This window comes from Pollachius pollachius (genome assembly GCF_949987615.1).
Source record: "Pollachius pollachius genome assembly, chromosome: 1".
Taxonomy (NCBI): Eukaryota; Metazoa; Chordata; class Actinopteri; order Gadiformes; family Gadidae; genus Pollachius; species Pollachius pollachius.
In genome coordinates, this window is record NC_136934.1 from 40,853,830 (window position 1) to 40,879,593 (window position 25,764).

Below are 25,764 nucleotides of genomic sequence, written 5' to 3' on the forward strand. Positions count from 1 at the left end.
CAATATGTAAGTAAAGTGAATGACTATCCTAATGTCGTTCCCGGTCTAGTCTATATCTTAAGTGATTTACCCAGAGGTGACCCGCTGAGGTGCGTTATGTTTGCTCATTTGTTGGCAGATAATTATATATTGGTTAATGGAAGATAGCAGGACTCCTTATGTAAAACAAAATGGCCCCGGGCTATTTTAATATTTTTATTAAACATATGTAAACATATTTATTCATTTGAAACATAGAATTTTGGCCTACAATCGCATAAAAATGTATTTTGGCCTTTCTTTCTTTTCTCTATTTCCGTTGTCTTTTTTTGTTCTTACTCTATCTGTTATCCTCATGGACCTATTAAAGAAGGTTTTCCTTTCAGTCTTTTTAACTTTCCTTCTTCCTTTCTATTTCAACCTTAAAAAACGAATCTATTGAAGAAATCTTAAGCTAACTTTGAAGCCATGTGGTTGTTCTAGTGGTTCTAGTGCCATCTAGTGGTCCTACAATAACGCTACAAGTCTAGGACTCCACATGGCGGGACGAGGAATGAGGTTTTTCCTGCCAGTTAAATACGTCAGAGGTGGGAGACTCCCAACAGCTCACCAACTAAAAATATACCATGAGTAAAACCAGTATTAACTACTGCTACCGAATGCACTACTGTGTGTTGTGGCTTGTTACCCCAGCAACACATTGTTATGTTCCCCCTTTTCCACATTTCCACATGTCAGCATAATCCAAGTCTCCGTAGCAGATATTAAATACCACTAGGGGATGTTATATACTAAAAATAGTAGCTGATATCATCCATTAACTACAGCTCATATTTATGTTGAGCAAACCCAACAGTTAAACCAAATACTCAGAGAGTGTTTTCCCTGAACTAATGGTATATAGTTAGTAATAGTTTAATAGTGTAGTTCAATACTGTCACCGACAGAGGGAGGCGTACTGGCCATCCAGCGCACCCATCAAGCAACTCAAGTGTCTGCAGACACAATAGTTAATTTAAAAAGGAGGGACCTTCCTCAGATAATTTTCTGGACCAGCTGAATGTAAGACTCAGCTGTCGGCTTTAATCCAGAGGCTCACACAGTCTTAAATCAGTCGCAGGGCCTCGCTGTCTGTGCTAAATGGGACCGGGCGCGCTAAACTGAGCAGCCGGTCGGGAGATCTATAATGATAACACTGTACCACACGGTGCCATCAGACATCTCCGTGATACAAATACACACGCACGTATACAGAGGGCAGGCTAAGAGGGGCTGGTGAAATTAAATATCAAGCAAAAGGCCATTGTCTCCCTAACACACAGAGCCGTTTTAATCCTAGTTTATACCGTGAGCGAATTTAAGCTGATGGAATTGCCACTCTGAGAGCCGACATTCCCAGCGCCGCTCCGGGGACCTTTATTGACTCCAGGCCTTTCATGGTGCTGGGAGGCTCTGCACGCTGTCCTTGTTTGCTCCCAGCGGAGCCGAGGAGTTAGGGGATAAGACAAGGTGAGGCCTGATCCGAGGGTGGGGCCATGATTCTCATTTCTTATTTTTTTCATTACACATTCCATTATTTTTCAGGTGTGGCGGCCAAGACTGCATATTATATGCCTTCACTTGTTCTCACCTGTAAAAGCTTGACTGGAGGGGTTGGTTAGTTAACGAAGAACAGAGAGAAAGAGAGATAGAGGGAGAGAAAAACATCAGCGGCCCTTTTTTGGTTGAAGAGAGAGTGCTGTTGGGTAACCTAAACTGTTAGAACAAATCCCAGTCTTTTTCTTTGTCTACAATGATAGGTGTTGTCAAACCACCCATTCTCCAAGTCCCCCCAGGACTTCAGCGGCCAAGAGCTTTGAAACCACAATTGGTACATGCTTGACATTCCTCTAATGTCTTTTGTTTTCTTTTGGGACAGCTGTGCCTCGCGCCGGACAGCCTGTTAGACCCTCTATATCTGCAGGGTGTTACGAATGTATTTCATTCATTAACACATATCCTCTGCTCTGCAATTTCACTTTTAGGTTCAGACAAATTTTACCTCACAGTGTGTAGTGGACTTCTCTAAGAACAGCAAATTCACAAAGGCAAAACTGTGTTTGCCTTTAAATAAATGCTTACAGTAAAATCGATGTAAAAAGGCTGTGAAACGCTTATTGTGTTGAAATGTGGGCGGAGCCATCATGACATCACCTCTGAGGTCTTTCTCCACCAAATGCTTTTTTAAGCCAGGTTTTCTCTTTACCTATGCTATCTCTTTTAAGCTCCCTATCCGTCTCAACCCGACAAGTCTGTATGCAGAAGATTTTGTTCAAATGCTCTTCGTTTCCTAGTTCTGTTCCAATGGCCCTCTGACTGTGCTGGTCCCAAAGAGGCCCTTGATTATACTTAGTAAAAGGGTCTGTGTCCATTTGTCAAGAAAACCTGTAAGAGTCTACCAGTAACGCCATCCCCAACCATCTGAAACAACGCACAATAGCACTATAGTGATTAGTCCACTGCAAAGTATGATGATATGTCGCTTCCAGTGCTTCCAATGCTCGCTTCGTGAAAGAAAATCCTGAAAATAAGTCTCAGATTGATCACTCGGTGAGGACTTGCAACAATATTCTCAAAGAGTACCATCTTCTCCTTCTTCACTAAGTGTGGGACTAGCATAGTTTGATGAAGCTGGATGCTGCGGAGCACAGTAATAGCCATGTTATGGCTGTAATTATATGTTTCTCTCTGGGGAATAGGATCCCATGACCAAAAAGTGACATGGCCTCTCTCCTCTGTCCTCTGCCACGCCCCTGACTTTGAGAATAGTTCCTCAAATTAAAGAGGTGTCTGTGCTCATGTCACTGCCAAAGAAATGCAAACATCTGCCAGGATCAACCCTAACTCAAACCTGTGGCAAAACCACAAAGCTTTTTACCAATGTGTAAATTCAATAAAAGCATATTTAATATTTCATAGATGGAGGGAGCAAAGTTTAATGAGTCAGTCTGGTCATGGATGCATTCTTAGACGAGGCATTCTTGATATCATCTTATCCCTCATCTTCTCCATATCAAGTCACTCATTGTCTCAGTATTTTACTGAAAGCTGATTCGTTCCATTGTACAGTCCTCTAAGCTATAGCAACGTAATTTAATGCTCATATAGGGGACAAGATCAAGATGATTTATTCAGTGTTGCGTCATTATCTCCTCAGTTATAAGACTGTTATTCTTTTTCATGTAAAGGTCTAATTAGACCCCCACGCCCTAATTCCTCACCCTGCCCAGACATTGTATGGGACTACAAAGGTGTGTCTCACAATCTGAAAATGTGGCTTTGAAAGATTACCACAACGAGTTCGTCATTGACACAAGCGTGGGCACGATCCCCCAGTAAGCAACTCGTGTCTGCACAGGCTGCTGGGAATACCTCCCTTTTCGATGCCCCGGAACGTTATGTGAGCCAGCGTGGGCGAAACAGAACTCCTAGGCCCGTGGCTAGTGGCAGAGGCCCTGGAAGAGAGGACTGGCAAGGACCCACACTTTGGTCGATGTTCCCGCACATATCCGATTATGAAGGAGAGACAGGGCGCTGATGGAGTTTCCACTGGAGCCGTTATAAGAGAATTGTGTACATATTACAATTGCAAAGCCAATGACATGTAAAAGTATTTGTGAAGTATATTATATACATTCTTATATGTAAGCGGTATTGAAAGCACAGTAGTTACTTTGGCTTTGATTTATGGATTTGAATTGACAGTTTCTAGTTCAATACGGAAATATTAAACAACTCCCAATGTAGGGTTATGGTGTTGTTTTTGTTGTAATTGTTACTGAGATGAACTTGAGCTGTAAAAGCACAAAGTAAAAAAAATAAGGGTTCACTACATAGGACCAAGTATTGAATCTATAAATACTTTCCCTTCATTATCTGCCCCCCCCTCCTCATTTTATTGCCATGTTAAGTTACTTCCATTTCTCAACATCTGCTGGGAACGTTGGGAGTAAGGAATAATTAACCAAAGGTGTGAGTTTATTGCCACATCCATGCAGGTTTGTGTGGATTCCTGGTTATCTCAGTGTTTCAATCTCTTCAGCTTCGTGAATACACATTTAATAGTATTCACACCCTTTACATCACCCTGTAGCATCTGCCCATATCTTTGGGCATGTCGACGTTAGTGGTGTATCAAACGCATCAGGGTTAAGTCCCACACAGCTCAGGCACACACAGCACTTTCAGTCTGTGTGGGCAATAACGCTGTTGTGTTGTGCGTTAGGATGTTTCGCATGCATGCTGAGTCACACATAAGGGCGTTGCAGGGCCCATACGCAAGTGCAATGTCGGTCTTTGCGCAACCAGTGCGAGCCATACAGTGAGGGCGCGGGGCAGTCGGGTGTGCAAAGGGGCCAGGGGAAGGGCACAGGAAGGGGGTGTGTCCACAGCCCTACCCAAAATGTCCTCCCTGTGCGCGGCCACGTAACACCACACACCCACAACGCACGCGACAGGCCCAGACTCTGTAGCCCGCAGGCACCATTAACTTTGAATGAAACACAAAGAGGAGGGGGGGGGGTTGGGAAAGAAGGAAGAAAAGAAAGAGAGGCTGAGCCGATCTCAAGGAGAGTAAGGGAGAGAGAGAGGAGGAAGAGAAATCATAGGGTTTGTGAGGCGCTGACGGACAGAAGCCAGCGTAGAGACGACACCACTGGGATCTAGAAGGGGACAAAAACACAAGCGATTACAGAAGAGAGTGAGGATTGTTTGTCATTGTGTTGGGTCTGAAGACGCATCCCTGACACACTATGAACACTCAGCAGCAGAGGCAAAGGATGGCTTCCTCTGACAGCGGAGGCAGAGACAGGCTGCTCTCTGATGATGGGTTCTACCTGGGAAAGCTGAAAGCGACGGACGGCAGGAAAGGTGACTGAATCCTGGGAAGCTCTCTTTTTTTTGCCTTGGGCTATATTATCTAGGCGTTGTAATACGTGTGATGGGCAAGGGTCCTCAATTTCAATTGACTTTATATAAATGTAGTGATTTTCAGAACCCAGGGTTCTTTGATTGGCTAAGGTTAGGGTTGGCTATTCAATATTCTTAAACATAATGCTGAATATGTGCATACAAATTCGTACAGATCAGGAGTTAAAAGTGCTGCTGAAGCTGAAACTAGTACAGTGCTAAGGTAAAGTGAGGTCTAGTGCTGATGAGTTCTATCATACATTTTTTTTGCAACATCTCACATTTTTCATAGCAAAAAAGTTTTTTTGGCATGGAAATAAGATTTGTTTTAAGTAGTAGGGCTGCTCTCCCCGGTGGTTTTGCCAGATGCATTTTAACGAGGATCCACCTCTTTTCTCACACACCAGAAGGTTTTTCTTGGCCCATGTTTTGACCAGAAACCCCAAGGCACTTATTATACACATGTGGGCGGACTCTTGACTCGCTCAGATTAAGTACTTTTTAAAAGTATAAATATCCCAAATATCTGTATGTGTGTATATATATATATATATATATATATATATATATATATATAGGTATTATGTACTATAATTATTTTGCTTAAAAGAAAAAATGGAAATATTATGTATTTAGTCCCTATATGAATAGCCACAGGATCCCAAATGATAACTGTGGATATAAAAGAATATTGCTAGCTAAAGATATAGGCCTTTATGTTTGTTTTAATGTTCATATGTTTGCGCTCACATCATGGTGCCTCTAGGCTCCACTAGTGGCCCAGTGTCAGGTGCCATCTCCTTATCTCGTGTCTTGTTGATCTTTGCTGGCCTTAAGCCACACACAACGTCGGTAAAGGTAATTGCTTTGTTGTGGGCACAAACCCTGCACACCTTTCCCAAAACCTGTTTGTGCTTTTCTGACATTGGACACCCCCCTCCCAGACAGTGGCTTCAATACTCAGGGGCTGGTAGTCCGCACAGTGACATGTCCTGTCTGGGTGTTGGGTAACACATTGTAAGAGGCATGCAGTTACCTGCAGGTCAAGGTGATGTTCCATCGTGGAACGGCTATTGGGCGTTAGATGACGCATTGCGGTCAAAGTCAACTACCTAATCAGGGTCCCCCGTTGGTTTCCACCGACGAATGAACACAGAGGTCAGAGGTGTGTTGTATAGCGTTGCCATGGAAATGTGACTCCATAACACAGTTGGTAAAGTCGTTAGTGAAGTTCACCTGTGGGATCAATGCTAGTTTAGACCCCTATTGCCTTATTATTTTATGTTCCCGAAGGCTCAGAGCAACTCACACTTTTGAGTGTGTGTGTGTGGGTGGGTGGGTGGGTGGGTGTGTGCGTGCGGGTAGCATAGTGGGCGAGTCCAGGTGCAGTACTTGCTTGTGGGTGTGTTGTCCCCCTTACAGCAAGGTGGAGATCTCCCTGTTTGCTGCACAGCATTTAATTTGTACATCCCTCATAAGAAAAACACTGTGTCTGTTATAGAGCAAAATGCCTTGCAACATATTCTAGATAACACTTTCTACACTACTTTCCTAGTAAGCTTCAATACTAGGCTCTACTAAATCCTCCGCAGTGATCCATGAAGGCAGTGTCAGCATTAGAGATAGAGCGAGAGACACGCCCTTACACATGAAACATTTCCAGGCAGAGGAAGCACGCTGATGCTGGTGATGAACTGTGACTCACGGGCATGTATTGTCTCGACAACGTCGGTGACTACACCGTTGTTATACCAAATCAACCCAACCCTTCGTATCTAAGATATTTAAATGTTTTTTTGATTATTGGACATTTGAGTCATAACCATGACTTCCATAATTCCTTCTTGTGAAGCGAGCGAACACCACTTTGCATCTTTCTACTTCCTGGTCTCACAATGGTCTGTTTTCTTTATCATTGTCTCTTGCAGATGAACGGGATCGAGTACAGAAAAAGACCTTCACAAAATGGGTCAACAAGCATCTGATAAAGGTACGGTATTAACTATGTCTCTGTCTATCTCCTTGTCTAATTCTCTGTCTCTTTCACACACACACACACACACACACACACACACACACACACACACACAGTTACACATATGTGTTTTTTCTTTTATCAATGGATATGTGGATGACTTCCTTTTAGTATCATCCCTAGATTCTGAATCAAGGGGCAATCTATTTTAAATGCATTTAATTGCAATTCCTTCTGGTCCTACACCAATTCCCAGTCCTGCCAAATGGCTGACCACAATTACCAGATGTCTCCTGACTTATTCCCAGCAAGATGTTGAACAACAGGGTGCAAACATGTTTTCCCGAAAGATGCAGCTGAATGCTTTGCGGATGTTTTTAGTCAACATTAGAGGATTCATTCTCTGCAATTGTGTCTGATTTATTGCAACAAATTTGGATTCAGTCATCTTGTATTTTAAAGGAACAGTAGATACGGGTAATAAGTAGTACGAGTCAGTAGAGAACAGAGTTCTATCGTGTCTGTATTATTGTGTGTATTGTGTTCTGTTGGTAGTTTTTCCGTCATCCAACTCCCCCCCCCCCCCCCCCCCATGCAAACAAACACACGCACACATGCATTCACATATAGGCAAGTAAACAAAAGCGCACAAACACACACACACACACACACACACACACATACTCGAACCAAAAACACATTATCCAGTAGATCCCTAATTGTGTCGCACCCACTCTCCATCCCATTGTATTTACTGGGAACGGGGCCCCTACCAGAAGTCCAATCTGTCGTCGGCTGCCTGACCGTGTAAACTTTCAACACTACAGATCACCTCTCACTTACCTCACCGCTTCGTTCCCCATAGCTTAAGCCTGAAAGCCTCCCCAATTCATCACACTCATTGCAGGGAGGTACACAGGGCGGGACCTTTTCCTAACAAATGCCAAACAACTCACTCTGGAGTTACTCATTATAAATGATAAATTTGCTACCAGCTACACAGGGCCTCCTGTCTGGAAAGCTTTTTTGTCAAAAATCCAGACCCTCAGACATGAAAGGCTTGCACACTACGCTATTCTCCATAATAACTGGAAACCAAATTGGTTGCTCTTTTTAGAAATGATTGGAACAAGATAGAAAACTTAAGGCACAAGTGGCCTGTTTTTCTTTCCATGAATGTCAAGTGGTAACACACTCCTGAACACACTCTTTATTTTCCCCTGCTTCCCCACAAGTTTTTTTTTCCAGTGAATGTGCGAGGGTGAGTCATAGCCTCATCTGGACTCACTTAGCACCATCTTAAAAAAGGGAACTTTACCTTGGTCCGGCCCGGGAGCCCCTTCCTGGGCCAACGGTAGCGCATGTGCTCCAGCGACCCCCTGAGGGGGAGTGCACTGGGGTGTGCACTGCTTGCCTCAGTGCGCCCCGGCCTGGAGTTGACGGAGACTCTTGGCTACGCCGGAGCTTTATGAGTCACATAAGTTAGGTTCAATGGTGTCCATATCAATCTGAGAAACCTCCTGAAGAAATGGAAACATTTCCTTTATAAACCTTGACCATGTCACGTATCCATCCAACGATAACTCTTGCTCATGGTCATTTGAATTATAGTTTAAATTCTGTTTAGGGGAAATGTTTGTTAGTAAAAAAGTATGACCAGAAGTGCTGTGTATAAGTCTTCTTACTTCCCGCCCTGAAGGTTTTAAATGAGGCTCGAAGCTCAGATTCTAGCTACTCGAGGTTAACGGTCCACTGAGTGCTTTGCTCCGCTTCATAAATCACTAGGGGGGTTAAAAGTTTGCCAGGCTTCAAAATGGGGGCTTTTTCCCATTCAGCTTCAAGTAAATCACACCAACTGATGGTTATTAGTAGAAAATGATGGATGGATCAATAAAGTGGCCACATTCCAGTGTGTTAAGAAATATGCCAAACAATTTGGAAAGACAACATTTGTTGAATAACATGACGTTTGTGGTTTTAACAGATAATAACATTGTTTGTGACAAATTGTGAGTGCATTTGTTTTTTAACCTCAGAAAGGAAGCGATTGAATAGTCGGTTTGGTCACAAGTGAGCGGTTCGTTTCACCGTGTCAGTCATCTGTGGGCTATTACTCTGATCACATACAGAGAGTCTGCTGCAGTCCCTTCAGCATGTACTAATTTAGCCTATGATGATGGATAGAGCATTGGCTTCAATATATGAAAACATAGCTCACACAGTGCACACAAACTTGATAATATTATCAAATACATTCATCTTCACAGTGACATTTGCAAGTGATTTGCATCACATGGTCTCCATAGATTTCCATTCCAATTTGAACACACCTTTTTAAATATGTAAACAGTGGTCCCTAGTGGCCCTATACAGCTAGTTACCTTCCCCTTTCCAGGTCTGCTTCATTTATGAATGTTCTGCAGACAGGAGGGTGGAGTCCTCGTGCTTAGAAGAAGATAAGTGGATTTCTATCCATGCCAACATAAATCGTGTAACTTTTGTGACTTGCAGCAGAGAATTTCCCTTCATTGTCCTTTACTTTCCTATCCACAAGACACACCTGGAAAAGTGTCAGTGACTCCACGTCTTCATTTCACGAACAAAACAACATCATATAACAATATTAAACAGTATGTTTGTATGATATATATAACTTGGTATTTTCTATCATTTCGTCAACTAAATTACTAATCACTGTGGCTATATTCCGAACCTCTGCCACATGACTCCATTCACTCACGTCTCTAACCTCTCCCCCCATCTGTTCTTCTGTGTTCTTCATCGCTCGCCAGCATTGGAGTGTGGAGGTAGGTTTTTCTTGCACTTGGCCAGCTCTATGACAGATCTCGTACGGTTACACAGTATCACAACACGATGATCGCTCGAACACGCACATTGCACGCGTCTGAACCAGCAGAGGAGCCGTTCCACTGCTTCACCTCACATGCACAAAAATAAACCATCAAATCCAGTTCTCTCTGGATGATACGATGATCACACCCCCACCCCCACCAAGGCTTGTTCTGGTTCCTCAGTGTGCTTGTTTTCACACTGGAAACCTCCACACATCACTTATTTTATTTTTCTGTCTTTCTTTGTATTCTATATTTTTATCAGAGGGCTATAATTCAACATGTCAGAGAAGGCAGCTGCTGACTTGTGTTTGGCACGTCTCAGCTGGGGTCCAAAAGCCTGCATGCATAGCTGCTTGGGGCGATGCATTCCCGCCCTGTGTAGATGGGTACTGGGTGTGTTTTGCTCCGAGGTAAATCACTAGGGGGTTAAAAGTTTGCCAGGCTTCAAAATGGGGGCTTTTTCACATTCAGCTTCAAGTAAATCACACCAATTGATGGTTATTAGTAGAAAATGATGGATGGATCAATAAAGTGGCCACATTCCAGTGTGTTAAGAAATATGCCAAACAATTTGGAAAGACGACATTTGTTGAATAACATGACGTTTGTGGTTTTAACAGATAATAACATTGTTTGTGATAAAAATTGTGAGTGCATTTGTTTTTTAACCTCAGAAAGGAAGCGATTGAATGGTCGGTTTGGTCACAAGTGAGCGGTTCGTTTCACCGAGTCAGTCATCTGTGGGCTATTACTCTGATCACATACAGAGAGTCTGCTGCAGTCCCTTCAGCATGTTCTAATTTAGCCTATGATGATGGATCGAGCATTGGCTTCAATATATGAAAACATAGCTCACACAGTGCACACAAACTTGATAATATTATCAAATACATTCATCTTCACAGTGACATTTGCAAGTGATTTGCATCACATGGTCTCCATAGATTTCCATTCCAATTTGAACACACCTTTTTAAATATGTAAACAGTGGTCCCTAGTGGCCCTATACAGCTAGTTACCTTCCCCTTTCCAGGTCTGCTTCATGTATGAATGTTCTGCAGACAGGAGGGTGGAGTCCTCATGCTTAGAAGAAGATAAGTGGATTTCTATCCATGCCAACATAAATCGTGTAACTGTTGTGACTTGCAGCAGAGAATTTCCCTTCATTGTCCTTTACTATCCTATCCACAAGACACACCTGGAAAAGTGTCAGTGACTCCACGCCTTCATTTCACGAACAAAACAACATCATATAACAACATAAAACAGTATGTTTGTATGATATATATAACTTGGTATTCTCTATCATTTCGTCAACTAAATTACTAATCAATGTGGCTATATTCCGAACCTCTGCCACATGACTCCATTCTCTCACGTCTCTAACCTCTCCCCCCATCTGTTCTTCTGTGTTCTTCATCGCTTGCCAGCATTGGAGTGTGGAGGTAGGTTTTTCTTGCACTTGGCCAGCTCTATGACAGATCTCGTACGGTTACACAGTATCACAACACGATGATCGCTCGAACACGCACATCGCACGCGTCTGAACCAGCAGAGGAGCCGTTCCACTGCTTCACCTCACATGCACAAAAATAAACCATCAAATCCAGTTCTCTCTGGATGATACGATGATCACACCCCCACCCCCACCAAGGCTTGTTCTGGTTCCTCAGTGTGCTTGTTTTCACACTGGAAACCTCTACACATCACTTATTTTATTTTTCTGTCTTTCTTTGTATTCTATATTTTTATCAGAGGGCTATAATTCAACATGTCAGAGAAGGCAGCTGCTGACTTGTGTTTGGCACGTCTCAGCTGGGGTCGAAAAGCCTGCATGCATAGCTGCTTGGGGCGATGCATTCCCGCCCTGTGTAGATGGGTACTGGGTGTGTTTTGCTCCGAGGTGAACTCTGAAGAGCATAGCAGCCGATACAGAAAGTCATATTATTTCTAGTGATGCACCAAATGGCTGGCTAATAGAAATAGCCTGTGTTGCTGTGTGGTATGTGACTGCATATACCTAAAAGCATAATTTTGACCGAATATATATTTTGTCAAATCTATTTTACTGGTATTCTGGTTATTGATTATCAATTTAAACTGTAAATAGCATGCTGTTATTACAGCCCAAATTTAATGAAATGAATTTGTAATGAATTTAAATTGATCAAAAGGCTATTTTTGAAGTAAATTGCATCTCTTTGTAATTCTTCAGTATTTGACCAAGTATCTTCTCCTCCGATTCAACTTCAGCATCTTAATTATTTCCATGATGGTGCATCGCTAGATAAAATCATAAACTATAAATAGATCCTATTGATCCTATCATGTGACGCCTGTTTGTGTGTTTGTTGTTCTGTGATAATAACGGTCTTCTTCTTCATGTCTCTGTGCTGTTCTTCCAGTCTCAGCGTCACGTGTCTGACCTCTATGAGGATCTCCGAGATGGACATAACCTGATCTCCCTCCTGGAGGTCCTCTCTGGGGAACACCTGGTGAGTCAACCCAAACTCCCTGTTGCTCAAGCCTCAGTATGGCTAACGGCGTCAAGCACAACTTGTGCTAGCAGCACGATTTGTGCTACCAGCACCCTGCCTCCGAGCCCAACCCTTGTTGTCATTCTGAGTCATCTGTCACAAGCCAATTATTAATCAGCATCCGAAAAGGAGCCAATTAAATACCCAACCTCAGTCAAACACAGGCTCTTACTTCCTTTGATCATACTGCCAATGTCTCCCTTTGTGGCATGGTGCCATTTTGGAGGAAAACCTGCAGAAATGTACCTGCAATCTGCTTGAATGTATGGTTTAACACAAAATCAATTTTAATGTTGATCTATTGAAAGCAACACTGCTATTTATACAGTGGAGTCCATAATAACTGTGGTTGGTTTACCTACTAAAAGGGGTGGGGAGGGGCCAGTAGGCGAATAAACCCAGATGCACCAACCATTGTTAACTTCTGTCCAACTTGATCCGCTTTGAATAAGGACACATAATTCATAAGTAATGTGTCTTTATTCAGAGTGGAACAGCTGGCTGACATGCTAGTGATTTAGATGTTTATGGAAGGCTGCATGTCTCTATGCTGCTCCACCTACTCATGCTCTGCTCACTTTGAGGACCTAACAGATGAACCCCAATCTCGCTCTCTTTCCCTCTATCTCGTTCTTGCTCGTTTCTGCTCAGACCGTCTGAACTTTTTGACCTGTCTGGTTCTCCCTCTCTCCTCGTGAACCTCTCCACTCTTCCTCACTCCCAGATTGCTAATGTTCGCTTTTGAAGAGTTTAATCCACCACCTGGCACTCTCTCTCTCTCTCTCTCTCTCTCTCTCTCTCTCTCTCTCTCTCTCTCTCTCTCTCTCTCTCTCTCTCTCTCTCTCTTCTGCCTCATCTTCCTCTCCTCCGGACCCTCTCCACTCTTCCTTCCTGTGTGCAACTGTTTGGCCGTCGTCTTCTTTGTGTGCTGAAACTTTCCGTCTGGCCTTTTCGTCCTCTGCCTCCATTCCTAATCACTCTCTCGTTGGGGCTAGCCAAGGGAGAGGGATGTGGGCAGGAGCTTGCGGTTGGTGAGTGAGCATGTTGTTCTCTTAGTCCCCTTCTCTTTCTTCCCCTTCTCCTCCATGGTCTCCTTCTGCTCCATCTGCATTGTGCTTCTTGTGGCTGTGCATGATGTTCTCTGGCAGTGGCCTCAATGAATCACTCTTTCACCTCATGGAAAGAGTGTACACGCTGTCTATACATATATGTGGACAGGGCGTAGACAATGTTACAATACATAGATATTATGTTCCCTTTCAATTATTTATTGTCTTTCCTTTGATTGATGTATTGCATTTCATCCCATTTGTTTGCGTAATATAATTAATACTGTATCATTATATTTATTGTTGAGTCACCAGCACTTCCCATATTTACTGCCTTTCTGTTGCCTTTTCTAGTTTTCCTACATTTTTTCTTTTATCTTTATCTAAAAGATAAAATGTATCTTTATTTTGTTCTCCCTATTACTCCAATCCAGCAAGGAAGTTCTCCGAAGGCACCACAGGATGTGTGTGTCTGAGGTGCTGCTATTTGTGAATGCATATCTAATCTCTTTATTACCACTCTACAGCCCAGGGAGAAAGGGCGCATGCGTTTCCACAAACTGCAGAATGTACAGATAGCGCTGGATTTCCTGAGGCTCCGCCAGGTATGAGATTCTACCCGCTTCGTAACAAAAGCAACAACAACAAGCTGAAAGGCTCTGGCAAAATATGTCTTCAGCGAGAACATTCTGACGTCGCTGTGTTTTGTTTTTTTGCGTTCTGTTCCTCCGTCTCCGTAGGTCAAGCTGGTGAACATCAGGAACGATGACATTGCAGACGGGAACCCCAAGCTGACGCTTGGCCTGATCTGGACCATCATCCTCCACTTCCAGGTCTCCTGCTCTGTCAGTGTTATGTTCCATCACCGTGGTAGCCGCCATCCTCTCTCTCTCTCTGGGATCTCAATCGGGCAGCTGTCACCTCTGACCTTACCGTTCCAGACCAATCAATGGGGACTCATGTTCCACTCCTCTCAAAAGCATTACTTGAATTCTCAATCAAATGTCAATGAAAACCTATCCTATCGGTGGTGGTTTGGTGCTTTTATGATTTTTTACTGCTCACCCCCAATCAAATATTTGTTTAATATCCAAGGGTTGAGTATCAGAAATTTGCACTCACTCCCTTTTCAACATTATGAGTCATGTCCGGGCTGATTGCCCTGGGTAGGGCTTGTCAGAAATCACAGGCAGCTGGAACTTCCCATGTAGATATATAGCCCTGCCTAGTTGGAGCACCTTCTACAGGATGGGCAACACCCTCAGCAAGCCAATGATTAATCCTATGTTGAAGTTGAAATCTGGCTCTGGGAGCACAGAGTGTTTCTTCTACCAGGCCCAACACAATCCCAGCCTTCCCGAAACCAAATAGTGGATGCTACAACTAGATATCAATGCAAGTAAACCCAAATCATAACTTCAGATGGGTCTTTCTATAGGTAGACCAGGCACTGAGTCGGAACAGCAAATTTTGAATTGCTAGTTAAATATTAGCTTGGATTAAAGCTTGGCAAAGCCATTCGAAATAGCTACAGATGATCAACAAGTGAGCCCATAGAAAGAGATCAGGTGTCCCTCTTCTAAAACTGTTTGGAAGAACATCAGATGTGCAGCTGTTGGTGAGTCATGACGGCTTTCAGCTCATCACAGAGGAGAGAGAAGGTGTGATACCCGTGGTGAAGAAGGAATCTGATACACTTAATGCTGAAACACACATGCGCACAAACACAAATACACATGCGCAGACACATAGACATGTGGACACGCGCACAGATGCACCACCCTCACAATAGATATTGGATACACCCAGGGAACACCAGGGAGATGTTGGATCTTAGGACCAACATACTAACAATTCACACAATTATTTGCAGAATGATCGTCAAATAGTTAGTTGCAACGAGAGGAAAAAGCTGTGCGATTGTAAAGCACACACTCACATAGGAATCCCAATACATTCACAAGCTAATTTTATTCTTTATTTGACTCAATAATAAATTAACAGGAGGGGGAATTCCAATAAGCACAGATAATTTTTTGGTTTGGTTTCGGGTTCCACTCATGATTAACACATTTAACATTTTAATTACCAATAAATCGCCATGACTGCGTGCCCCCTACTCTGGTGTTAACCGCTGCTTCGTGTCGCTGTGGGGGTCAGATCTCAGATATTCAGGTGAACGGCCAGTCGGAGGACATGACGGCCAAGGAGAAGCTGCTGCTCTGGTCCAAGACGATGACGGAGAACTACCAGGGCATCCGCTGCGACAACTTCACCACCAGCTGGCGGGATGGCAAGCTCTTCAACGCCGTCATCCACAGGCACCAGTAAGTGGACTGGTCATGCAGTTCTGCAGGTTGGCTCTACTTCAGGGCTTTACAGTATATACAGATGAGGGGTGTTTTAGCAATTGTAGGAGGGCAGAAATAGGGCCTTGGCCCGCTACCAATTATTCAATGATCTTTTGCAAGTAAAAACGTGTAACCCATGAATACCTCCTCAGTCCCTATGGCTAAATGCAAGGATGGAATATATGTATGTATATATATATATAGATATATATATATATATATATATATATATACATTTATTTATAACAGTTGACAATGATATTCTCTTGATAAACCATTTATGTTTTTATATATAATTTGTTTATTAGCAGTGAATTGAAACAGAAAATTGCCCTAAACCTAATTTGTTCCTTAAAAGTTCAGCTCAGATCAGTTTACCAAGCAGCTAGTATTCGGATGACCGTTTTGTGGGAACTGCGATGCTATCTTTTACCAGAAAACGACGTAGCTCAGGCATTCGCCCAGGGAGACTTAATTGTTCAACTAGGCGTGGTTTTTGTAGCCTTTCAGAGAAGGTAAAAGAAAGGTTAGCCGCAGGGACGAGTTTCTTTTAAAAGCTTGAGCATGTTACTGCCCCGCTTTGAGAGGGAGAGTGAAAAAGGAAAAAAAAAAAGTGCTTAATGCACGCCAGTAGGGCTGGCCTGGCAGCTGCCTTATTTTCGAATAAAGTACAGTGAGAGAGAGACAGTAGCGAGAGATGGGATCAGCGCACTCGGTGCTTGTGACTTGGACAGGGAAGCGTCAGTCGTTTTCTACGTGATTTTTTAAGTATACTTCTCAACGTTGGTTGCTGAGTTAAACGAGGAAGAGGAATTCCTCCAGATGACCGGCTCATGATGATGACGCAGACCTGAGAAAGAGCTAATCAATTCAAACCACAACACCTAGCATCAAGAGTTCCATTGTGCGGTTGTGTCCACTTCCGCTTAGCCACGGAAGTGCAGGGCTTTTGCTAGACTCGGACGGACTGCTGTTGAAATTCATCCTACATCGGATCATCATGTTTAACTCGAAGAAGAAGGAGAAGTATAAGAAGGCGACCCGCTTCAGCCTGCCTGCTGGCGGAGGTGGCAGGTGGAGAAGGCACAGTGACCTTGGATACAGCGTGGTGATGGTGTGCGAGGACATTCCATCAGGGTGGGGGGGGGTCTCCGGCTGGAGCTCTCAGGGGACCAGGGCCTCGACCTCATCCGGGAGGCGCCGCATCTCAGCGGTCCGAAGCCGGAGCTCCGCGAGCTGCGATGGAAGGGAGTGTCGTGTTGTCAGCAGCAGCAGCCCTCCCTGTGCAGACGGGCAGGTCTACTGCCACAACGTGCGCTACAGACAGGCCCCGCGCGTCAACGGAGACCAGGCTTTCACCGCCACCGGTCATCGTATTAAACAGCATCATGGGTCTGCTCGGATGTTTCATTCAACTAAGTTTAGCATAATCGTGTCCTCTGGAAATATGTTTTCATTATGCAGCCGACTCTGTTGGAGGTGGTGGTTTCAGATGTATTTGGAGTCACTTGAGTTCACTCACTTTCTCTTTTTCTCTGTACCAAGTGTGTAAATAGAATTAGTCTTATTTGTTTTTCTCTTTCACTCTCCCTTTGTACACTTCCTTCCCCCAAATGGGTGAGGGCCGCAGTCAATTGAGCAAATATGTCAGAGTTTGGTTTATGTAGCGGCTCTATGTGTCAGAAATGCTCACCGGCTGCTTTGCGTGATGCCAGTGCAAGTGAAATGCCCAGGGGAGCCAGCTAGCTTCTTTTTTTTTTAGATTAACAAGGCAGGTGTGCTCTTGCACTGAACATTCTTCTTCCACACGGTGATGATGAACTTTGAAGGAACCCAGAGTTTACATCAGGATAACTCAATCCATCTTAAGTCATTGGTTTTGCAGTCTTCCCAATTATTTTATTTTGGAATAATACTGCCAAATATTACATTTTATCTGTTTATAATCAAGAACATATTTGTATGTTATTGATTGATGTTTTATTGAACGTAATGTTTTGTTAACAAATTTCCATACGCCTAGGTTACGGTATATTTACTTTGATTTAGGATTTTACAGTACTACAACTCTATTGAGTGCTCTTAATATGGCGGGGTAGCGCCAGCAAAAAATCTATTATGGACACCTATTGCCACCGGTAAAAAGTTGACCACAGGGTCCACACTTCTACATGTTTGACCAGCTGCTAACGTTGACGCAGACGGTTTCAGCTTACATAATGTTAAATTAACCTTAGAGATGGTGAGGACATTACCACTCTTGAGTAAATGGGCTCTTTTAGGAAAGGTGGAACACTCATGACCCGTGCTTGTGTTTCCCAAAGGCCCAGGCTCGTGGACATGGGTAGAGTGTATCGACAGACCAACCTGGAGAACCTGGAACAGGCCTTCAACGTGGCTGAGAAAGACCTGGGGGTTACCCGCCTCCTGGACCCAGAGGGTAAGAGACCCAAGTCACCTCTGCCAATGTTACTTATGCAAGCGTTGTTATTGACATCAGGGTAAGCCACAAGTACAATATGTTGGCCATGATACTATGCAGGAGTAGACTTGAAGAACATATATTCTTACCAGTTTGTTTATCAAGAAGAAGTATAGTATATTTGACAATGTTGTATCATCTACAACCCACATATAACCCAAACTAAATACTAATTTGACCTATTCAGCTAATGATTATGTTTGAGTCCATTTCAAAGATAACAGAACAGAAGTGTTGGAGGAGACTTTAACCGTGTTTTGATTCACTGTAGTGATGATGTGTGCTAGCGAGACCAACCTTGACTTCATGGTTCCATCATTTCCTTCCATAGATGTGGATGTTGCTCACCCTGATGAGAAGTCCATCATCACCTACGTGTCGTCCCTGTACGACGCCATGCCCCGCATCCCTGAGGCACAGGAAGGCCACGTAAGTAGCCAGTGTTCTCCGTTCCTCTGGGGGGATAGATGCTGAGATAGATATAACTAGATAGATCGATTTGGGTCAATGCCATTCAGATTATTAAAGTTAAATTGTTGAAGTCAGGCTTGTGACCTGTATGATAAAACCTCTTGTGGACACACTGTCGTCCAAGACAAGCCACGACCTAGGAACTCTGACAGAGGTCTTGAGCATCTCTGATCACAGGACTTCCATTGCACTTTAAGTGCAATTAGCTTGGTCAAATTAGGTCAAATTAATCATTCAGCCATAGTGTGGGTGTTTCGTTACCCTCCTACCTTATCTTCCCACACGATCATCAAACCTTGACAATGATCCTGTCTATTCATTCCCTCTATCTGTCTCTCTGACTCTGACTCTGTGTGTCTCTCTCTCTCTCTCTCTCTCTCTCTCTCTCTCTTTTCAATAAGCGCTTGGTGCAGCACAATGCCAGGCCTGTCGATACTAAATTAAGTTAGCATGGTGTCGGAGGGGCCCCTGGGAAACATGGGAAACAACAGGGTGAAAATAGCCCTCCTGTCCTCCCTGTCCACCAAACTGACTTCCTTGGTGCTTGTTGTTTTGTTGCCCCTGTGTCGCTGTGCTTGCTGGAGCAGCTGGAGCTACGCTGGCAGGAGTACTATGAGCTGGTGACCCTGCTGCTGCAGTGGATCCAACACCACATCACCATCTTCGGGGAGAGGAAGTTCCCTGGCAGCTATGAGGAGATTGAGGTGAGCAGCGACCACCATTTTGGGATGCTCCAGACGCTATTGTTCAGTATTGGGCTTTCAAAGAGTTGTTTACAGTCGCGTCTGCGGTCTCTCCGCGGAGTGCAATATTGTTGAGCGTGGGTGTGTGTGTGGGCTCAGGTGTGGGTGTGGGAATTCATGCCCACTGAAATAATACAAATACAACAAACATGAGTGACACAATAGAACCATGTGTAAATAAAAGCACACAATATAATTTTTCTGAAGAAATGAAGCTTGTGTCCTCTTCACTGTCATAAATGAATAAGGTATCATGTATGAGGAGAGCTGGATGGGGCAGCTGGCACACGGTGCATTGTGTGAAACTAACAGCCTGAGGGCCCGATCTATCAACTGTAAACTCTTAACACAACTCCACTGGGCCACTCCCAGCCAGAGCTCCAGATACAGCTGCGCCACACACACACCCTGTCTGCTCTTGTTAGTCACACAATTAACTCTCACTCTCTGTGTTTATGTGTGTGTGTGTGTGTGTGTGTGTGTGTGTGTGTGTGTGTTGTACACGTGTGTGTTGGTTTTTCTTTTGTTTACATAAAAAGTTTATAATGCTGTCCCATTTTGATTAATATTCAACTTTAATAGTTAGTCAATTCAGTATGTATGTTAAAAAATAAAACCACAGTAATGCGATAGGTACCTAGCTATATAATTAGTAAAAAGCATAAAATGAGATACAAAGAGTGGCTACTTTTTCTTGGAAACACATAACAAAATGATTGTTGTGTGTTGTTGAAGTATTATTATAAGTAACACTGTTATGTTTCCCATTCAGATCCTGTGGCGCCAGTTCTTAAAGTTCAAAGAGACAGAACTGCCTGCAAAAGAGCTAGAGAAGAACCGCTCAAACCAGATCTATCAAACCTTTGAGGCAAGTCGTCCCTATCTCTACCCTTCTATATTATATTAGTGCATTGTATTGTATCATGGTTTATTGTAGTACACTACTAATTTTTCTTTTAATCATATTCTACTATACTCTAGTCTCTACTCCATTATCAACTACTTTATTTCTCTAGTCCCGGAATTAAATGCTTATATGCTTACAGAGGGTACCTTCTATACCGTCGTCTCTACTCATTCCTCTGCTCTATTCTCCAATCGATTCTCTAGTCATTCCTCTGCTCTATTCTCCACTCTATTCTCTACTATCGTGATGGGTTATGGTGTCCCATCTGCCTACAGAGCGCGGTGCGTGCGGGCCAGGTGAAGGTGCCCCCAGGTTACCACCCCATCGACGTGGAGAAGGAATGGGGACGCCTGCACTCTGCCTGCCTGGATAGAGAAAAGCTGCTCAGAATAGAGTTTGAAAGGTGAGCACAAAGCTGCTGTCGGTAAGACATGAGCGCTGTAAAGACAGAGTAGAAGAGAGCAAGATTTAGAATATAAACAACACTATGCTCCCTCCCTCCATACGTTCCTCTGCCGGTAAGACGTGATGCATTCATGCACCTTCGGTTTGAATTATACTCCAAATATTGCTGTAAAATCTAACCTGCAGCAGGTTCAACGACTATTTCCGTAAAATCACTCACATACGGACGATAAGTAACAATGTCAGTTTGGGTAATGTTTGGCATGTTGGGCAACCTTCCTATTTTGCCATTTTAAAACGTATCAAGCTGTTATGACAATTCACTTGTTCAGCATTCCTCGTACAGATATAGCTATCGATTGCTACCCCTCAGAGAGCAAATTGGCTTGCACCATACAGCTGAATTATATAGGTCATCATTCATTGAGATTGAACTCTGTATTTATCATCTCCATTGATTAGTGGAGTATTAATTCTCAAAAGGAAAAAAATGTTTGATCGGGAAACAACACTATCTAAACACTGTTGATTTAAAGGGGTGGAGAACACAAATGCAACAAACACATGCACACACACTCTGGCACACACACACACGCACATAAAATATTCTTAAAAATATCCTTAAAATATGTTTTTTTGTTTGGATCCGGTTTGATTATTTTGAACCGACGATCACTTGTCCCATGGCCTTTTGGACGGACCCTCATAGGTTACACTACCTGCTCCGTCACATACCTCTGTCAGATCTGAGCGAGGCTTTTGTTTAGTGCTGCGTGTTTCCCGTATCCTGTTTTTTCACAGAAATGTCTGTGTTTTTGTGTATCTGTTTGTGTATCTGTGCACAAGTTCAGGTTGGTTGACTAATTGAGCCAACACAATAAACCAACATAGTGACCGACTCTCTGAAGTTACAGATGTTGCTCGGGTCATACTTTTGGGATGTCTTCACCAAACAAGGTCGTCATCCCTCTCCTTGTCTTTTGTTCCCCACCCCCAGGCTGGAGAGACTCCAGAGGATCGTCATCAAGGTCCAGATGGAGTCGGGCGTCTGTGAGGAGCAGCTCAACCAGCTGGACAGCCAGATGCAGACAGTGAGTCACGCATACAGACCCCGGGCCGAGACAGACCCCTGTCCCAGACAGGTCACCATCCTGGGAGAACAACAGGACTCTGTTCTCTCCCTCCCTCTGTTTCTATTCATCCAGGATTACTAGTCAGCAATCCCATTGTCATCTTACTTGGCTTTTTTTAATTTTCCACCGTGAGCTACGGCATAAGATATTTCCTCCTATTAAAGAACGGGTTGAGTCTGGATAGTCTTACACCTTCACATTTTCACTTATTAATGTCTAGTAAATGTTCCTACAGAAATAAGAAAAGGCTTTCTATTGTGCAATTTGTACAGTGTCTGAGGTGAAGAGTTGGTATTTCATTAGCTACGGTTCCATATTGTTGCTTTGTGACTCTCCTGGGTCTCCTGTCTCATTATTGAAGAATCTAAATATCTATGTTGTGACCCACAGGACCTCCGTCTGCTGAATTCAGGGAAACCAGCTCGCTACACAGCAGAGGTGGAGCGGGACCTGGATAAGGCCGACGGCATGATCCGCCTGCTCTTCAACGACGTGCAGTTCCTGAAGGACGGGCGCCACCTGCAGTCTGAGCAGATATATCGCAGGTCAGTGAAGAGCAAAGGATTTTCTTCATTATTTTTCACAGTTGTACTCTGAGATGTTAAAACTAGGGTAGGTCATTTATTTTAGAAGCATTTATAGTGCTATTTGTTGGAAAATCTCTTTACGTCCCGACAGCAGTCAATAAATCAAGTGCAATGACAAAAAATGTAATGAATGTCAATCTCTTGCTGTGTTATTACAGTCAGTAGTCTTGCTGACTATAATAAGCTAATCCCTCATTTAATTTGGCTTGAGTAAAAGGATTCAATGGACGCCTTGTTTGTCTACCTTTTCGATTGGGTACTTAAAAAATCGAGCTAACTCTGGCTGGTTTCTCCAGATTGCCTACTCCAGCTTTAACCAGCTGCCCTCAATTAATGGACTGGTTCCAAATATGTGCAGAGCAAAACAATAACCCATTATGATGTTTCCATTCCTGCAGGGTCTACCGCCTCCATGAGCGCCTGGTGAACCTGCGCACGGATCACAACCTGCGTCAGAAGACCACCCTGACGACCACCATGCAACAAGTAGCCCAGGTTAGCCAGTCCTCCAAGGGGCGGCCGGAGCTGGACGGGGTCACGCTGCGCTATGCCCAGGACCTCCTGGCCTGGGTGGAGGAGAACCAGCGCCGCATCAACGAGTCCGAGTGGGGCTCAGACCTGCCCACCGTGGAGTCCAACCTGGGCAGCCACCGGGGGCTCCACCAGAGCGTTGAGGACTTCCGGGCCAAGATCGAAAGGGCCAAGACTGATGAGGTACGTGCCAGGGTAGAGGACTCGCTGGTTTTGCCTCATGTAATGTTCTTTGGGGGCATTTTGGAAGATTTCATGGGGCAATTTTTTAACAACTTGGGAAATATTTTTTTCGATGTTGCATGATAGACAACATTATTGTTGAAAGATATTCAACAAAATAATTTCTCGATTGCTTGCTTTGTTATTGTCCCTTTGCTATTTTCTCTGTAAGTCCAGTAAAAATGTACTCTCTTTAGGGACAGCTGTCTCCTGTTAGCAAGGGAGCATACAGAGATTACCTGGGTAAACTGGAACTTCAGTACGCCAAACTACTGGTAAATATACTCAATCATTACAATGTATGCCACGTTATATTCTATTTCTATACTACATTTAATATTTGCCGTGTTTCACTCATGATTTGCTGCATATTTCAGAACTCTTCCAAGTCGCGCCTGAGGAACCTGGAGTCTTTGAACGGCTTTGTCAGCGCCGCCACTAAAGAGCTGATGTGGCTCAATGACAAAGAGGAGGAAGAGGTCAACTTCGACTGGAGCGACAGAAACTCCAACATGACCGCCAAGAAGGACAACTACTCGGTGGGTGGGCCTGACGCAGTCCCTGTTCAACCAATCCCATACTTTATTGCAGTTGTCCCTTACATTTATTAGCCCTGAATTTGTTTGCAAAATGAATGTAATACCAACAATACAACAATAATAATAATAACAACAATAATCTTATTTGCAAACCCAAATGCATATCAGGCGACCTCACGTGGGATCCCCAAGGCTGGAAAACACTGCATTAGGAGAAACAATAAACTCTAGACTGAACCACCTCACGGAACAGTGAATCGATAGATTTGAATGGAAGGAATGAGAAGGTATAAGTGAATATGACGCATTGTGAACACAGATCTCTTCTGTCGTCTTCAGGGTCTGATGCGGGAGCTGGAGCTGAGGGAGAAGAAGATCAACGACATCCAGATCACCGGGGACAAACTGATCAGGGAGGGACACCCGGGCAAGAAGACGGTGGAGGTAAACACAACACCATCAACAATATCTCGAAACACGTAGTATAGATCATCTTATGCAACACACGCAACCTTCTATTCAAAGCATATGAGTGGCTAAATAACTTTGTAAATGCATGAAAATATGATTATTATGAATTATCATATGATCATCATTTGATCCCGAACTAATATACATTAGGAGTAGTCCCTACCTCATTATAAAACAGATATATCCCCAGCACGTACTGGGACCCATTGGCTCATCTCCTTTGATTTCCCCCCATCCTTGTCTCTGCATCCTCCAGGCCTTCACAGCTGCGCTGCAGACTCAGTGGAGCTGGATCCTTCAGCTGTGCTGCTGCATCGAAGCTCATCAAAAAGAGAACACTTCCTACTACCAGGTACACAAAATAGCAGCGCTTCAGTTCTCGATGGGGAATGCGCCGCATCACACGGCGATGATGGTGATGAGGCGGTTTGTCGCGCTCCCTGCGTACCACACCGAACTGAAGGCCACAGAGCGTTTGCAAAAACTTGTGTCTGTCCCCCCCTCAGTTCTTTGCCGACGTGAAGGAGTCTCAGGAGCAGATGAGGAAGATGCAGGAGAGCATGAAGAAGAAGTACAGCTGCGACCGTGCCACCACCGCCACGCGCCTGGAAGACCTTCTGCAGGACGCTGCGGTAGGCTGGCTCACTGCTCCTAGGCTGTCCATGATAATGCTAGATTAATATTATATTAATCGAAAAGCGCTTTTCTGAGAAGTCACTTTACAAGTTCACTTTACAAATGCAATGCAATTAACTAACAAACAAACAAATATCAGTAAAAACATACATTAAACCAAAGCAAATCCAGTACCAGTGAGAGGGTTCAACATTAAAACTAGACTTTTAGATCGCTTGAGACCAAAATGATGTTGTCGGGTGTTACATTGTCATCGTCGTTGTGTCTTTAACAGGAGGAGAAGGAGCAGCTGAACGAGGTTAAGACCAACGTGAGCAGCCTGAACAAGAGGGCTCGCACCATCATCCAGCTGAAGCCTCGCAACCCCACCACCGCCATCAAAGGAAAGCTACCCATCCAGGCCGTCTGCGACTTCAAGCAGGCTGAGGTTAGGATTCCCCATTATGCTTTCACCAGCCTAGTCTAAACCTAACCCTTAAATCCAAGGACCATCCAAAAGGTTCCTGCAGGCTTGTTTAGCCAAGACACCACCGGTTGTCTGACTAGGTTCCATCTGTGACCTGATGTTTGCAGATCACAGTCCATAAGGGAGATGAGTGTGCTCTGCTCAACAACTCTGCGCCTTTCAAGTGGAAGATCCTGAACCGCTCAGGCAACGAGGCCGTAGTGCCCTCCGTGTGCTTCATGGTTCCTCCAGTCAACAAGGATGCTATGGACAGTGTGGCTAGGTAAGGAAACACATTTATATGCCACACTGTACTATGCCATACTAAACCCTACAGTGTCTCTAGTCGTTCAGATGCACAGGATTTTTGTATTTGTTGCAAGATGCACTGAGAAAAACTTGGTGTCTCTGCCGCCTGAGATACAGGACAGTAAATGATGAATATATATGAAGAAACATATGAATTGTATAACAAATGAAAAGTAAATGCAGGAAGTAT

General features: G+C 43.9%; 1 protein-coding gene across 11 annotated transcripts in view; it reads left to right on the plus strand.

The window, feature by feature from the left end:
* Positions 1 to 25,764, plus strand: part of LOC307075670 (plectin-like) — a 106,338-nt gene that overhangs the window by 61,658 nt on the left and 18,916 nt on the right. For 5 of the 11 annotated variants that reach the window (XM_079736340.1, XM_079736344.1, XM_079736334.1 and 2 more), the window contains 20 exons: positions 6,855 to 6,916; positions 12,162 to 12,251; positions 13,870 to 13,947; positions 14,083 to 14,187; positions 15,503 to 15,669; positions 18,018 to 18,133; positions 18,507 to 18,604; positions 19,234 to 19,350; positions 20,162 to 20,257; positions 20,572 to 20,699; positions 21,699 to 21,792; positions 22,225 to 22,379; positions 22,820 to 23,135; positions 23,372 to 23,449; positions 23,552 to 23,713; positions 24,053 to 24,157; positions 24,441 to 24,536; positions 24,691 to 24,816; positions 25,095 to 25,247; positions 25,394 to 25,548. In XM_079736340.1, coding sequence (XP_079592466.1) covers positions 6,855 to 6,916; positions 12,162 to 12,251; positions 13,870 to 13,947; positions 14,083 to 14,187; positions 15,503 to 15,669; positions 18,018 to 18,133; positions 18,507 to 18,604; positions 19,234 to 19,350; positions 20,162 to 20,257; positions 20,572 to 20,699; positions 21,699 to 21,792; positions 22,225 to 22,379; positions 22,820 to 23,135; positions 23,372 to 23,449; positions 23,552 to 23,713; positions 24,053 to 24,157; positions 24,441 to 24,536; positions 24,691 to 24,816; positions 25,095 to 25,247; positions 25,394 to 25,548 — 2,497 coding nt within the window. Of the gene's footprint in view, positions 1 to 4,598; positions 4,888 to 6,854; positions 6,917 to 12,161; positions 12,252 to 13,869; positions 13,948 to 14,082; positions 14,188 to 15,502; positions 15,670 to 18,017; positions 18,134 to 18,506; positions 18,605 to 19,233; positions 19,351 to 20,161; positions 20,258 to 20,571; positions 20,700 to 21,698; positions 21,793 to 22,224; positions 22,380 to 22,819; positions 23,136 to 23,371; positions 23,450 to 23,551; positions 23,714 to 24,052; positions 24,158 to 24,440; positions 24,537 to 24,690; positions 24,817 to 25,094; positions 25,248 to 25,393; positions 25,549 to 25,764 lie in introns of those variants that run through there. The other 6 variants (XM_079736341.1, XM_079736335.1, XM_079736339.1 and 3 more) reach the window with 4 other exon arrangements.